Genomic DNA, 16647 nt, shown 5'->3' on the forward strand with positions numbered 1-16647 from the left:
TGCTCTTGACCCCTTCCTTTGAGTGAGACCTGTGACTTGCTTCTGACCATCAGTGTAGCCACGATGGTGTAGGGCAATTCTGTGATTACTTTATGTTATGTAAGATGCTTTCTTGCTAGCACACTTGCTCTAGGGTTTTTTCCTTGTTGGTTTGACAAAGTAAGTGATGTTGGGGAAGACTGTGTGGCAAGGAATTGCTCATATCTTCTTGGACTGGAGAGTTGTCTCCAGCCTCTTGCTAGCAGGAGGTCAGGGACCTCAGTTCTACAACCAGTCACAAGGAAATAAATTCTTCCAACAACGTAAGTAAGCTTGGAAGTGGGTTCTTTTCCATTCGAGCTTCCAAATAAGAATGTAGAGCAGTAAACACCTTGATTGCAGTCAGGTGAGACCCTAAACAGATTTAGGTGAGCTGTGCCTAGACTCCTGACTCACAGAAATTGTGAGATAATAGATGCCAAGACAACTACATTATGGCAGAGAGCAGGAGCATTAACATAGTGCAGAAGCAACAGTGGGAAGGTATCCTTATTTGTAATCCTTACACGTTATACGCAATAACAACTTACTCAGGCCCTTTTTATTTGGAGAAAAAGGCATTAGCTTGGTCAGTAGCTGCATATCAAGTGCTAGGAATTGCAATTAAAGCGAAAGTCACCACCTGATTAAGTTTGTGATAATCCATAGTTGTTCTCTAGGATCGATCTTTTATGTAGGCCAAACTGGTAAGTTTAATGGGGATGTAATAGTTTTTACCACCGCTGCTTTTTTGAAGTCTGATTAAACTCTGCACCTACTCCAGGGATATAACATTGCTTCTAGTTTATTGTTTTAATAAGGAGAGGAAATTCCATGAACTTTAGACATTCCTACCATTATGCCCCTTACCTCCTGGGTCAGAAAGTCCAAATGGGGTTCTTCCAGTTGCCAAGTATGTCTTTTTCAAGTGTATATTTAGGAAATAACCACAGAGTGGGTCCCTGGTCTATTTATGTTCACTCTCAGTTAAACTTGATCTACAACCCCATGTGTCACCTGACCACCATAAGTCCCTAATTTAACTGGTGGACCACAGTAGCATTTTGGGTACCCAGAAATTAAGGTCAGTTCAGAGATGGTGTCTATTTATACATGAAATGTCTAGATAATTCCTTTTCACAGTGCATCATACCTCTAATTAATAGCTGCAAATCTTTGATGAAGGATTAGAGGATGTGTGGTGTGTGCTTGTAATGGTTATGCAAGGTTTTTCTTCAAGGGACCTACCCAGTCTCCATGTCCTTTAATGTTCTCTGGGTCTGTGAACTAACTCAGGATTGTCAACTAGTGAAGACTGTAACTCTTCACTGTGTTGGTTGATTTAAGTTAGACTTCAGGCTACCAGATCTAGAGTTTTTTCTGTTGTGTAAATCAAACTGTATTATGGGAGACTTCGACCTATTTTGTTCCAAGTGGTACTCTAATCATTATCTATTGCCAAAGATCTCTGTAGGGCAAGACATTCTGATTACCAGTACATCCCTGCTGCCCTTAACAGATAATGTTCCCACCTTAACTTTAATGATTAGATGTGGCCACGTGGGTTGTGTTGCCTTGGATGCCATCATCTCCCTTGAAACCCAGGAGGTTTTCTTAATGGCCACATACCCTATACTCATCCCTGGCTTACATAGGACACTAATCACAGACCATTATAAGGATGTAGATCCTCCCTTTACCAGTGTGGTTCTCATTGCTTTCTGGGCCCTCTTATAGAACACAGTGGAGGAGGAGTAGGGGTATGAAAATCTTACATGAAAAATCCAGTTCTATATCCTTAAATCATTGGATTCTTTACTCCCTCCATATCAATGCCCGGGAAGCTTGGTCATCTCAACCTTTATTTATTTAAGATTTTATTTATTTGTCAGAGAGGCAGAGAGAGAGAGCAAGCACAAGCAGGGGGAGCGGCAGGCAGAGGGAGAAGCAGACTCCCCACATAGCAAGGAGCCTGATGTGGGACTCGATTCCAGGACTCTGGAATCATGACCTGAGCCGAAGGCAGACATTTAACTGACTGAGCCACTCAGATGTCCTGGTCATCTCTGTCTTTAAAGGCAACTCTTAGCTCACCAACCAGATAAGGTATTACTGTCATTTATAGCTACATGGTCTAAGACGTTAAATCTGGAGTCTCCAGTAAGTGCACACCTATCCATTAGTTTGGCCTGACGTAGCATTATATTTCATCCCCCTTGGTCAGTTGCTTCTAGAATCCACTCTCACATGTGGCCCTTGAGTTTCTCTTGGGTATGTAAGTTCTTTTCTGGTGGGTCACTGTGTGTACTTGTCTACTGGAGCATATTGTGATTTGACCCTGCATTGGAGTTTATCTTTGTGTATGGTGTGAAAGAGTGGTTAAGTTTCAATCTTCTGCATATATCCGTCCAGTTTTCCCAGCACCGTTTATTGAAGAGACTTTTTTCCACTGGGTGTTTTTTCCTGCTTTGTCAAAGATTAGTTGCCCAAAGAGCTGAGGGTCCATTTCTGGGTTCTCTATTCTGTTTCATTGGTCTATGTGTCTGTTTTTGTGTCAGTACCATGCCATCTTTGTGATCACAGCTTTGTAGTAGAGCTTGAAATCCGGCAACGTGATGCCCCCAGCTTTGTTTTTCCTTTTCAACAATTCCTTGGCGATTTGGGGCCTTTTCTGGTTCCACACAAATTTAAGGGCTATTTGTTCCAGTTCTTTGAAAAATTTCATTGGTATTTTGATCGGGATAGCGTTGAAAGTGTAGATTGCTCTGGGTAGCATGGACATTTTAACTGTGTTAATTCTTCCGATCCATGAGCATGGAATATTTTTCATCTTTTTGTGTCTTCTTCAATGTCTTTCAAGAGTGATTTGTAGTTTCTAGAATATGTCTCTGGTTAAGTTAATTCCAAGGTAATGTATGGTTTTTGGTGCTATTGTAAATGGGATGGATTTCCTAATTTCTCTTTCTTCAGTCTCATTATTCATGTATAGAAATGCAACTGATTTCTGAGCATTGATTTTGTATCCCGCCACATTACTGAATTGCTCTATAACTTCTAATAGTTTGGGAGTGGATTCTTTTGGGTTTTCCATATAGAGTATCATGTCATCTGGGAAGAGAGACATTTTGACTTCTTCTCTGCCGATTTGGATACCTTTGATCCCTTTTTGTTGTCTGATTGCTGTTGCAAGGACTTCTAGTACTATGTTGAATAATAATGGCGAGAGTGGGCATCCTTGTCGTGTTCCTGATCTTAAGGGAAAGGTTTCCAGCTTTTCCCCATTGAGAATGATATTTGCTGTAGGTTTTTCATAGATGGTTTTTATGAGATTGAGGAATGTACCCTCTATCCTACACTCTGAAGGGTTTTAATCAGGAAAGGATGCTGTATTTTGTCAAATGCTTTTTCTGCATCTGTTGAGAGGATCATATGGTTCTTGACTCTTTTCCTGTTGATATGATCTATCACACTGACCGATTTGCGAATGTTGAACCACCCTTGCATCCCAGGGATGAATCCCACTTGGTCATGATGGATAATCCTTTTAATGTAAAGACATTTCTTAAGGGAAGAAAGATTTGGATGTGCTGGTCCTCTTCCTCAGACTTGGGTTTGGACCTCGTTGGAGAAGGTGGGTTTGCAGCCTGTTGAATGACAGGTTCACTGGATTGCCTTAGCCAGAGCTGGTTCACATTTGCTAGGCAGCTGGAAACAACATTCTGAGATATAGTCGTGTTGGCAATGGTAGACAGTATTACACTGGAAGATGAGGCATTGCTCTCAGATGGGACTTGGAGCATGCCAGTGTCTGTGTTGCATCAAGAGGGTAATGACCAATCCCAGGCTGGGGCGCAAGAATACCAAAGAACTGCACACTCTTAGCATGAGAATGAGATAGACCACCACTGATGGACTATTCAGCAAAAGTAAAAAACAAAACTCTAACATATCAAAACCAGGAAGAGAAGTTCCCCTTCTCCCTGAGTGTCCTTCCAGAGCCCTGTGCTAATAAAGCTAATAAATGTTTACTTTGAAGGAGAAGTGCTTGTAAAGTCTAGTCCGTTATTATAGAGCAGACAACTTGTGGGGTAACTTTGGTGCTGAGGCACAATAAATTGGTAATTGTTGTGCAGAGGTTTTCCTCAAATGTCTGGTGTTTGAAACTATTTGCTTATCTTAAGAGAAAGGCATTGAATGCAGATGGATGCTCTGTATGTGGAAGTAGAGTTTGTATATGTTGTGTTTAATTATTGGTGCTGATATTTATAAGGTTTTCTCTTTTTCCTTGAAATTCATGAATTTTCCCTGGCTATGCTTGTATGTATCATTTTCCCATTAATTCTGACAGGAACTAGATAAGCTATATTTATGTTCAGATTTAACTCTTTTATTGATCAGCTAGATTTTCTTCTTAAAATGTTAGCTTATTTGTGTTTCTTACATCTGCCAGGTATTTTACCCCTTTACTTATAAATTCCGTTTGTATATTTTTCTTTTATCTTGAGATTTTTTCCCTGCACTGAACTTCCAGGACATTAATTTTCCATAGTGATTATTCTTTCGTTGAACCAGTAAGTATTTAAATTTGAAAGTTTTTTTTCTTTTTTAAACTTCGAAAATGTCCTTTCCATTCTTTAAATTTTCCATCTGTTTCAAATATACCCATCTTGGCTGATGAGTGAGTCTTTTAGGCATATTATTTTGCTTTGATTTCTTAAGGCTTTTTTCAATTTGGATGGTCAAGTCAAATTATTAGGATCCCTCCTTTGGCACAAATTCACGTATAATAGATGTTGTCATGGTTTCCATTCCTGTGAGTATCACATAACCAAGAGTTCTGTTAATTGGATAGTACTTTTCCAGCCTTAGGAATAGGAGGCAACTCAACTTATCCTGGTCGTCCCCTGCAGTTCCTCTGAGGCCAAGAATTTATAGCAGGCCTTCCTAGGACCACATGCCTCAGCGCTTCTACTATTCTAAAGAAGATTAAGTAATCTCTGAAGTCTCCAGTTTTTGAAGGAAGAAGTAGCAGTTTTTCTAGGCTTTTGTTTTTGGTTTTTTGGCTGGCATCTACCCGTTTCATGCTTAGCTCAGAAAAGTTCTTAATTTTGTGCTATTTCTTTTCTCTAACAACACCTGCAAGAATCCTTAACCTCGCTTACATCTTGCAGTCTTTGCTACCTTGCTTGCTCTAGCAGTTGTTTTGTCCTGAATGGAAATGTGATGGCCAGTATATCAGGAATTCATATTCAGGTTGTCATCTGCAAAATTCCTCAGATGAGAACTTCTGCAAGATAAATATCACAAATGCAAAGACATGTTATGAACCAGAGAGAAATATTAGAAACGCTTGACATTAAGAGGAATGATATTTAAAGTGTCATTTTAATTTTTCTGTACCATTTTATTTAGACATCACTATTACCTTATTCAGGCTTTTATACTTGTTGGTAGTGTCTTTCTGTTTCAAAAGCAGTTAACACAAGACAAAAGAGAAAACTAAGATTAGTGTCAAGTGAAATTATGAAATAACACTGTGTATGGGACATTGTGTTTATTTGTCTGAAAAATGGCATTGAAATGATATTGTAATCTGTGATTCCATTCCTAACTATGGAATGAAATCTGGCCTGTCATTGAAGGGTCACACCATTTAAGCTGAAAAATAAATTTCTCTGAATTTATGCAATAATATAGTTGCATAGTAAAAGGGCAGTGATGGGATCACATTGGCCAAAACTGCTGTTAGTTAATATAGTAGGAATAGGAGTAGCAGTGAAAGAACTAGCATTACATGTGTAGGATCAACCAGTTTTTTCCCTTGAAGTGTTAAGTTAGAAAAAAAATCTTTGGAGGCTTCTGAAAACCAGGAACATTTTAGCTTTTACATGAGGGTAAAATAACAGTCTAGTCTCATGGCGTAATAAACAACTCTCAGTCTATCTTTGTAGTATTTACATTCATGGAAAATGTATATGATATTGCTAAAAGCTACATGGAAAAGAATAATCTAAATATTAATTATTATACAGTCATTCTCAATATGGAAGAGGGAGGGCCCTTCATTGAAGATTTCTAGTTAGGGTCTTTAGTTTACAACATAGTGTGTTATCTTTGCCATCTGCTTGTCTTCCTCTGAAGCAAATGAATCTACTCTTCAAGTAACACTACAGAATACTAATTCTCTATGTCCTTGTCTGCCTAACCAAGGTCTTATCAAATGGCCTGCTGAAAGAAGTATATTTATCTACTAGAGTTTGAAGAATATGCACTCAGTGTACTGTGTAGAGATCCAGATTGAATTGATTGAGCTTTCTTTTATTTTTTTATTTTTTTAAAGATTTTATTTATTTATTTGACAGAGATAGCCAGCGAGAGAGGGAACACAAGCAGGGGGAGTGGGAGAGGAAGAAGCAGGCTCATAACGGAGGAGCCTGATGTGGGGCTCGATCCCAGAACGCGGGGATCACGCCCTGAGCCGAAGGCAGGCGCTTAACCGCTGCGCCACCCAGGCGCCCCAATTGAGCTTTCTTTTAGGTTTAGCTTTTAAAAAGCTTAGAATATTTAAAACTCATTTTTAGTTACAACATTGACTATTTTGTGTCACATATTTATATTTTCTCTTTGAACCTTGACTTTTTTTGTTGTTTTTGCTTTAGTTTTTCTTTCCCAATTTTTAAAATATTATTTTTCTAAATACCTCAAATTCTAAATACTTCCTCTATTATAATGATAAAATTGTTAGAACAAATGCAGTGATTTTTCTCATTTTACTGTAAACTGATTCAAATGCTGCATATAATTTTCTTGTTGAGGATCTGTGGCTAAGTTTTTGGAGATGTTCTTTGTAGTAAAGTCTTAGATTTAAATGTTTTGAAATGAATTGAAGGCAAGCCTATCAGTGTCACAGTTTGAATTTTTCATACTTTTTTCCATGATATTATTTATTTTAAAGGTAGAATCATATTATACATATTTCTTTTTTTACTTAGTATGTTGTAAACAACCTTTTATATCATTAGTGTTAACATACAGATATAGCTCATTTGTATTAATAGTTATATTTCATTTGTATATATACACACCCACACACACCCACACCATAATTTAGTGAAACATTGCTTTGCAGACATTTAGATTGCTTAGCTTTTTTCTCCAGTAAACAGTATTACAATATTCATGCAGGTGATCATTTTTTCTATGAAGGAAGAAGTCTGCATATAAATAGTTGTAGCCAGAGGGGTAGCTTTTGGCAGACATGACTGGCGGCTTAACAAAAATTAATTTTTCCCTTTTCATAGTGGAGAAAGTTCAAGGAGGGTACTGGCAAATGGAGACTCCGTGTCTCCACTCCCCTTGTATTGAGATGTGGCTAGTTAACAAGTTCTTGTCAATGAAGTATTACCCAAAGTAATAATGTATGACTACCAAGCCTGAATTGTAAAAATCTGCCGTGCTTTTTTGTGTTTTCCTCTTTATCAGCTGGATATTGATTACTCAGGGTCAACCTTGGAAGCCTCTTATAGAGGATCAAAGAGCTTCTGTCAGCTTGGGTCCCAGAATGATTATGTGACTTTAACTCATTATTCAGATATTCAAAAACTGTGATCTTCTCTTTGAGAGATTGTAGGTATGTTATCAGAAGTGTTCTTTGTGGGGTGCTTGGATGGCTGGCTCAGTCAGTAGAGCATGTGAATCTTGATCTCGGGGGTGTAAGTTTGAGCCCTGCGTTGGGTGTAGATTACTTAAAAAATGAAAAAAGAAAAGAAAAGGAAGTGTTCTTACTGGTAATCTTAAAATTTTACTACTTATCTTTCCCTACTCCCTAAATGAGGACAACTCATACTCAAATGTAATAGGAGTTTCTTAAGGTGGAAGCTTAAATCATTGTATTAGATCTTTCTTTTGTAAATATTTAAAGCTACATATTTCTGTGTAAACACTGTTTTAGCTGCATTCTACAGATTTTGATAATGTGTTTTCTTCATCATGTGTATCTTCATGATGAATTTACTGCTTTATTACTATAAAATCTTTCTGTTAATATTTGTAATACTCCTTGTCTTGATTTCCACTTTTGTTTAATATAGTCATAACAGCTTTATTATAAAGTTTGAGTGATATATGTTATCTGTGCTTCTATATGTAAAGTGTCTCTTGTAGGTATCATGGGATTGGGTCTTTTTATCCAGTCTGGATGGTCTTTGTCTTTCAAGAGGAATGTTTAGTCCATTTGCTAGGTTTTGTTTCAGTTTTCTTAATCCGAAAAGTTTTTGTTTTGCTTTTATTTGAAGGATATTTTTTGCTGGGTAAAAAATTCTGCATTTTTTCTTTTTTCCCTCATTTTTATTGAGATACAGTTGACATATAACATTGTGTAAGTTTAAAGTGTATAAATTTGATTTGATGTGTTTGTATATTGCAGTATTATTACTACTTTAGCATTAGCTAATATCCCATCCCCTTGTATTATTTCCATTTGTTTTTTGTGGTGAGAACATTTAAGATTATAGAATACAGTATTATTAGCTATAATCATCATTCTATACATTAGCCCCAGAACTTGGTAATCTTATAGTTGGAAGTTTTTAATCCTTTGACCTATTCCTTCCCATTTTCCCTATCTCACAGGCCCTGGTAACCACCACTCTATGTCTGTTTCCCTGAGTTTGGCTTTTTTTTTCTTTTTTTTTTGATTCCCTATATAAGTAAAATCATACAGTATATTTTTTCTTTGTCTGACTTACTTCACCTAACTTTATGACTTGAAGTTTCATCCAGGTTGTTACAAGTGACAGAATTTCCTTCTTTCTCTTGGCTGAAAAGTAGTCCAGTGTATAGATAACACGTTTTCCTCATTCATTCATTGATGGGCATTTAGATTGTTTCGGTATTTTGGCCATTGTGAAAAATGATGCAGTGAACATGAGAGTGCAGATATCTCTACAAGATCCCCCCACTTTTATATTTATGTTTTTGATGTCACATTTACTTTTTTCTATTGTGTATTCATTAAATTTAAAGCTATAGCTATTTTTAATATTTTTGTCCTTTAACCTTTATACTGAAGTAGTTAACACACTACCATATTATAATATTAGGGGTTCTGAATCTGACTGTATGCTTACCTTTACAGTTGTTGTATATTGTCATTTTTCTTTTTTTTTTTAAGATTTTGTTTATTTGGGAGACAGAGTGAGTGGGAGGTAGAGAGAGAGAAAGAACAAGCAGCGGTGGGGGGGAAGAGAGGCAGAGGGAGAAGCAGACTCCCCACTGAGCAGGGAGTCTTATGTGGGGCTCAATCCCAGGACTCCAGGATCATGACCTGAGCTGAAGGCAGATGCTTAACCAACTGAGCCACCCAGGTATTCTCTATTTTGTCATGTTTTCCTGTTACTAATTAGCATCCTTTTGTTTCAGCTGGAAGATCTCTTTTCAGCATTTCTTGTAATGCAGGTGATGAATTTCCTCAACTTTTGTTTAGGGAAAGTCTTTATTTCACTTTCAGTTTTGAAGGACAGCATTACTAGGTAAAGTATTCTTGATTGATAGTTTCTTTCTATTAGCACTTTGAATTTATCTTTCCATTTTCTCCTGGCCTGCAAGGTATCTGTATCTTGTTTTGATATCAGGGTGATGCTTGCCTCAAAAAGTGAGTTTGGTAGAGTTCCCTCCTCTTCTATGAGAAAGGATTTGTATTAATTTTAATTTGAATGTTTGGTAGAATTCACCAGTATAGCTGATGTGTCCTGTACTGTTGTTCGTTAGTAGGCTTTTCATAACTTAGTCTCCTTACTAGTAAGTGTTCAGGTTTTCTATTAGATAATGGTTCGGTCTTGGGAGGTTTTATTTTTTAAGAATTTATCCATTTCTTCTAAGTTGTCCAATTTCTTAGCGTATGATTATTCATGGTAATATCTTATGATCCTTTCTGTTTCTGTGATATTAGTCATAACATCTCTTATGTCTTGATTTTGAGTCATCTTTCTTCTAGATAAGTCTAAAGGTTTATCAGTTTTGTTTATCTTTTCAAAGAAGCAGCTCTTAGTTTCGTTGATCTTTTCTATTATCTTTTTAGTTTCTATTTCACTTATTTCTACTCTCTCATCTTTGTTATTTCCTTCTAACTTTGGGCTTTATTCTTTTTTTTTTCCCCCGAGTTCCTTTAGGTATACAGTTAGGTTGTTTATTTGAGGTTTTTATGGTTTCTTGATGTAAGTATTTATCACTGTGTTTCTCTCTTAGAACTCCTTTTGCTCCATCCCGTAAAGTTTGGTTTGTTAAATTTCTACTTTCCTGTGTTTCAAGGGAAGAAGAAGAGAATAGAGAACTACAAAGATAGCCAAGAAATAATTAACAAAATGGCATTAAGTACATACTTATCATTAATTACTTTAAATGTAAATGGACTAAATTTGCAAATCAGAAGACATGGAGTGGCTGAATGGACAACAAAAAGAAGATCCATCTACTGGTGAGAGACTCACCTTAGGTATAAGGACTCACATGGCCTTAAATCAAAGGGATGGAAAAAGGTATCCCTTGCAAATAGAAACTGTAAGAAAGCTGAAATAGCTATATTTATACCAGCCAAAATAGATTTTAAAAACAAGGATTGTAATATGAGACAACAAATTACATAATTATAAAGGGGTCAATCCAATAAGAAGATACTAACATTTGTAAATATTTATGCACCCAACATAGGAGCACCTAAATATGTAAAGAAAATATTAAGAGACCGAAAGGGAGAAATGTACAGCAATACAATAATAGTGGGGGACTTTAATACCCCATTTACATCAATTCATAGATAATTTATACAGAGTCAATAAGGAAACCTTAAATGACAGGTTAGACCAAATAGTCCTAACAGATATTTGCAGGACATCGCATCCAAAAGAACAGAATACATATTCTCCTCAAGTTCACATGGAACTATTTTCCAAGATAGATCATATGTTAGGCCAGAAAACAAGTCTTAATGATGATCAAAATCATATCAAGCATTCTTATTTTAGATCCACAGTAGTTTAAAACTAGAAATTAATTACATGAAGAAAACTGGAAAATCCATAAATGTGTGGTGATTAAACAACATTCTGTTGAACAATCAGTGTGTCAAGAGGAATTTAAAAAAACACTTGATCCATTATTTTTTAAAATAAGCTTTTAGCATTTTCTTCTCATTTTCCTTTGGGACTCCAATGGTGTATATGTTATTTCTTTTGTCAGTATGCCATAATTCCCATAAGCTTTCTTCATTCCTCTCACTCTTCTTTTTGCTCCTATATTTAGATAATTTCATTTGATCTGTGTTCTAGCTTATTGATTCTCCCTTCAGCTTATTCAAGTTCATTGTTTAAACTCTTATTTAATTCTTCATTATAGTCATTGTATTCTTTAGCTCCAAAATTTCTGTTGTTCTTTCTTATGTTTTCTTTCTTTGTTGAGCTTCTCAGTTTGTTCTTATATATTTTTTCTGATATCTTTATCTGTATTCTCTTGTAGCTCTCTGGCTAGCTGTATAATTTTTTTTTTAATATTGAATGCTTAACGAGTTTGCATGTCATCCTTGCATGGGGGCCATGCTAATCTCTGTAGGATTTCAATTTAGTATATGTGCTGCAGAAGCAAGCACAGAAAACTATTTTGAATTCTTTGTCCAACGGTTTTTGAATCTGGATTTCTTTGGACTGGTTACTAGAGGTATACAGCATTTCTTTTGTAGAGATGTATTTGCTTGATTCTTCATAATCCTGAAGCTATGTTTTCACACCTGTGCGTGAAGAAGCAGTTACCTCTTCATAAGGGGAGGCTTTCACCTGTGTGTGCGGGCACATTTAATCATACAGTGACCCTTGGTCTACTAGTGTAGGGTGAGAAATGTGGCATGTGGTGGCACTGGGTCCAGGAAATCATGATGTCTTTTTGGTTCAGGCCACCTTGTTCTAATGCATGGACAGACAGGTGGTTTTTAGTGGGCACTGTGGGTTTGGGTACTAAGCAACACCTCTAGGTTTGGTATCTAGGGACCAAGGCAGACAGTGGTCTTGGCCAGATCTGGTGGTGTGCACACACTCAGCTGTGGTGGGTAGCTGCAGTTGTCTATGCAGTGGAAGAGACCTAGTTCAGACACAGTTATAGTAATGAGTATCAGTGCAGGTAGCAAGGGCTAGAGCCAAATATGGGCTCACCGGTAGCTCTAGAGGACCTGGCTGTCAGTGTGCTCTCTTGTGGTTGCATACGTCCTCCAGGCATGCACACTGCTGCGGTGGAGGCCATGGATGGGTCTTGGGGTAGAGGAGGGGGTTGTGGGCACACAGCCTAGAGGACCCTAGGTACAGGTGGGAATGGTGGTACCAGACAGTGACAGAAGGCAGGGCCTGATCTGGACCTACCAGCAGCTACAGGGTTTCTTGGCTTTTTTGGTACACTCACCAGTGGCCGCATATTTCCCTAGCCTGTGCATGCATGCTGCAGTGGAGGCCAGTGATGACTGTTAGGCCAATGGTGCACAGCTAGAGGGGCTGTGAGTGTGGGCACAGTGTTCAGTGATGGAGAAGTGGCGCTAGGCTGGTGTCTTATTTTTTTTTATTTTAATATTTTAAAGATTTTATTCATTTATTTGACAGAGATAGAGACAGCCAGCGAGAGAGAGAACACAAGCAGGGGGAGTGGGAGAGGAAGAAGCAGGCTCATAGCAGAGGAGCCTGATGTGGGGCTCGATCCCAGAACGCGGGGATCACGCCCTGAGCCGAAGGCAGACGCTTAACCGCTGTGCCACCCAGGCGCCCCTAGGCTGGTGTCTTATACTACCTAGCTGTAGAAGCTTAAGTTGGCTGCTTATGTGGCTTCTTGGCTCCCGTGGGGCTGCAAAGGGGTTCAGGTGACTGGCGTCTTATACTTTTGCAGCCATAGAGATCCCGCATGGCTGTGGGGCAGAGCTGGTGGTGGCAAGAGATACCTGTGGGGAGAAAGCTGGCAAAATCTGTGGGAGTCCACAGTGGCTGTGCTAACCTTTGGCTTTGTCAGTGGCAAAACATGCTGAGTTTGTCTGCAGAGTAGCTTTCTGTGAACCATGATTGCTCCTGGTGCTTGTCTGCTATTAATAACCTTCTGCTTTTATTCCTTGTTCCTAGCTAGCTCCGAACATATATGGGTTGCTGATCTAGATGGGGTGGAATCAAAGCTGAACTTCTGCACAGGGCCCTGCAAGGCTGGGGGAGCTGGTTGCTCACCACGCTCTTTTTTTTCCTAGCAAGTGGAACTCTTTAGCTGTGAAGTTCCTTCTGAGCACTGTAAACTGGTGTTAGTTTGGGGGATGGGATTATGCATGCAAACTGAAGTTGCCTTCCTTCTCATGCGATGATTCTCACTTTTCTTGTTGTTAAAATGTCCTAAGTGGACTCCTGGAGTTGTTGTTCGTGGATTGCTGTCCAGTTGTTGATCTTTGTGGGATCACAGGGAAGCTGGGTTTTTTCACCAACTGATGGGCAGTTTTTTTTCTTTCAGTACTTTAAATATGTCTTTTCATTATCCCTTGGCTTTCATTCTTTTTGATGAGATGTGTACCATATTTCTTATCCTTTGGTCCCCTGTATGTACCGTATGGCTACTTAAAAATACTTTTTCTAGTGAAGGTTCCCCACAATTTAATTTTCATGTGCCTCATGTAGTTTTCTGTTTTATCCTGTCCCCTAGGCCAAGCCAAGGCCTTACATATTATGAAATACTGTATAATCCACTCACCTGTGCCCATACTTGGCACTGCCTCTAATAACCACCAATGTCTGCCAATTCAAGAAGGATTTATCTGTCTGGAGTTCAGTTCTTTAGATTCTTTGGCTTTTACCCCTCTCTGATAACTTTTAAAAGGTATGACTTTGTTTCCTTTCAGATGAATAACCAATTATACCAGAATCATTTATTAAATTAACCACTCCTTTTCCTCAAAAATTGAAGTGCTCCTTTGTCACAGCTTAAGTTCTGTATATACCTGGATTTATTTCTGCACTCTATTTTCTTATATTTTCTAGTCCTACAGTATTTTCGATCTGTTTTATTTTCAATATATTTGTGTTAAATTTTAATATTTATAATGCTCAAGTCCCTGTTCACTAGTTTTATTCAAAATGTTTTTGGTCTCCTCACGTGTAACTGGTGGGATTATACATTGATACTGTCACTTTGGGAATTAAAATTTGTTCACCATCTTCAGAGTATTTTCACAATTATGGGCCCTATGTAGAAGTGGAGAAATGGCTTCCTCTTTAGCTTTGTGCCATACTTCCTTACCTTGGTCAGAAAGCTTTTCTGCTTAGGCTGTGAGTCTTAAAATCACTTGACCTGCTTTATCCACTGTCCTTACCACCATTCTTACCCAGCATGTCCTTGACACATTATTCAGCAGAGCTGAACCTTGAACAGATATCATGGCATCCTTTTTCTTTTTACCCTCTTCTACAACTGTAATATTCTTTCTAATTTTCTGTTTACTTTTAAAGTAAAACCTTCCAGACACTAATGTGATGAGACAGAGAAATAGAGTGTTACATACATCAGCAATTTAAAAAAAAGTCCCCTTTTTCACATGGAAGAAGGAAATGTGGTTGCTCTTCAATAGAAGAGGTCATTAAAGAAGGCATATGCTCAATCAGAATGGTTAAATTAATAGGACTGATGATACTTAGTATCGGCGAGGATGTGGAACACCCAATCTCATAAATTGCTGATGGAAGTATAACTTAGTACACTTGTTTTGGAAGATTATATGGCATTGTCTACTAACCATCGACACACATGTATTCTGTGTGTTAGTAAGTTTGCTACTGGGTATATATAGAACAGAAAAAAGTTTATGTCCATCAAAATATGTGACAGTCATGCTTATGGCAGTTTTATTCGTGATAGCCTTAAAATGGAAACAGTGGTTATCCTTAAATAGTAAAATGGATAATTATGGTATATTAATACAATGTGATGCTACTCAGCAATGCAAAAAGAGGAAGGACTGATACACATAACAACTGATAACAGCTTTGATTAAAAGAAGTCAGAACAGGGGTACCTGGGTGGCTCAGTTGTTAAGCATCTGCCTTTGGCTCAGGGCGTGATCCCAGGGTCCTGGGATCGAGCCCCACATTGGGCTCCCTGCTCTGCTGGGAGCCTGCTTCTTCCTCTCCCACTCTGCCTGCTTGTGTTCCCTCTCTCACTGGCTGTCTCTCTCTCTCTGTCAAATAAATAAATAAAATCTTAAAAAAAAGTCAGAACATAAAAGATGATACTATTTATATGAATTGAAAAACATGTCCACTGTTATGGAATAATAGTTAAACCCTTTGAGCTGGGGATGGTTTTTGACCGGAAGGGAGCATCTAGGAGCCGTTTCAGTTTTGGAAATGTCTTATATTTTCATCTTGGTTAGGATTACACAGGTGTATGTATTTATAAAATTTCATCTGGGTGTAACTTAAGTTTCATACGTCTTACTGTATATGTATATTGTATTTACATATAAAAGTAAAAATTTATTTTAAAAGTGTTTAAAAATTATTGTCATACATTTTCTCTGATACCCTACCCCCACCCAAGGAACCTCAAACAATATTGCCTACAAGTATGCTGTATGGACTCACATTAAATTTGCCTAACAGTTTGGAAAGACTTTATTGATAGAGCTTTAAGGCTTTTTTATTTTTTTAAACTCTGTATATGAACTTATTTAGGTGATTTTCTATATCCTCTGAATTTTTATAACTTTCCGCAATAACATTTATACTTTTCTTGAATTTATTCTTAGGTAATTGTAGTTGTGAACAGGCTGCTCATCCATTTATGTTTCTTGTATATTGCTAATATCCAAAAGTTATTTTGTACATTTCTCTTTTGTCACCTGTCTTGTCAAATTTTTTCCATTATGAATCTTTTGAGTCACTTTAGTAGAGACTGTTAGGTATTTTTTCAGCTGTTGGAAAGGGAGAATTTTCTTTGTTACTATTTTACTCATTTTGCCTTAATTAAAAACTTAGAGCATCCTTACCGTGTTCCTTTTTGAATTGAAATGTCTTGAACATTTAAAAAATATATCTTAATCTTTGTCTTTACCTTGTTTATATTTCATCTAACTAGTTTTTCTAGGAGTTGTTTATTAAGCTTGGCTGCACAATTCTATCAGGTATGATTCTGAGATCTAGTAATATGACCATTTAATTTCTCTACTTCATTCATAAATTGAATTTGATTTCCTAATCTTGACTTATTTTTGCATTCCTGACAAAAATGCATTTGGTTATATATGGTGGGTACTATTTTTATGCACTACTAACGGAATAGGTTTTTTGATACTTCGAAACTTTCTATGTTAAGTGTAATTAGTTTAGCTTTTGTGTTACTTTCACCGTGCGGTTTGAATATTGGTATCTATAGTTGCTTAATAATTATTGGACCGTTCAGATTTTTATTGTGGTCTAAACAAATTTTTGAAACCTTGTTACTCATCTTTTAATTACTTTTAAAAATAAAGGACTCTTTAGTTTTATTTGGCTACAGAGAAATGATTTCTTTAAGTAGACACAGATAAAATCAAACTTAAAAAAATTTATTTGCTGTAATATCAATTATTTTGAC

The 16647-nt window shown here is 37.3% G+C and overlaps 1 protein-coding gene and 1 non-coding gene across 7 annotated transcripts in view; one reads left to right on the forward strand and one right to left on the reverse strand.

Moving 5' to 3' along the window:
• The window catches only part of STAG1 (STAG1 cohesin complex component), a 432120-nt gene that overhangs the window by 175329 nt on the left and 240144 nt on the right, over positions 1-16647 (forward strand). The window contains exon 1 of one of the 6 annotated variants that reach the window (XM_044383426.3): positions 10327-10492. The exons of the other annotated variants lie outside the window; for them this stretch is intronic. Within the exon in view, the coding sequence (XP_044239361.1) occupies positions 10463-10492 (30 nt within the window). The 5' untranslated portion in view covers positions 10327-10462. Of the gene's footprint in view, positions 1-10326; positions 10493-16647 lie in introns of those variants that run through there. 6 annotated transcript variants of the gene reach the window in all.
• On the reverse strand, positions 11557-11659 carry LOC113254182 (U6 spliceosomal RNA). Its single transcript, XR_003315707.1, has one exon. It is a non-coding gene; the product is annotated as a U6 spliceosomal RNA (small nuclear RNA).

This window comes from Ursus arctos, unplaced genomic scaffold (genome assembly GCF_023065955.2).
Source record: "Ursus arctos isolate Adak ecotype North America unplaced genomic scaffold, UrsArc2.0 scaffold_20, whole genome shotgun sequence".
Taxonomy (NCBI): domain Eukaryota; kingdom Metazoa; phylum Chordata; class Mammalia; order Carnivora; family Ursidae; genus Ursus; species Ursus arctos.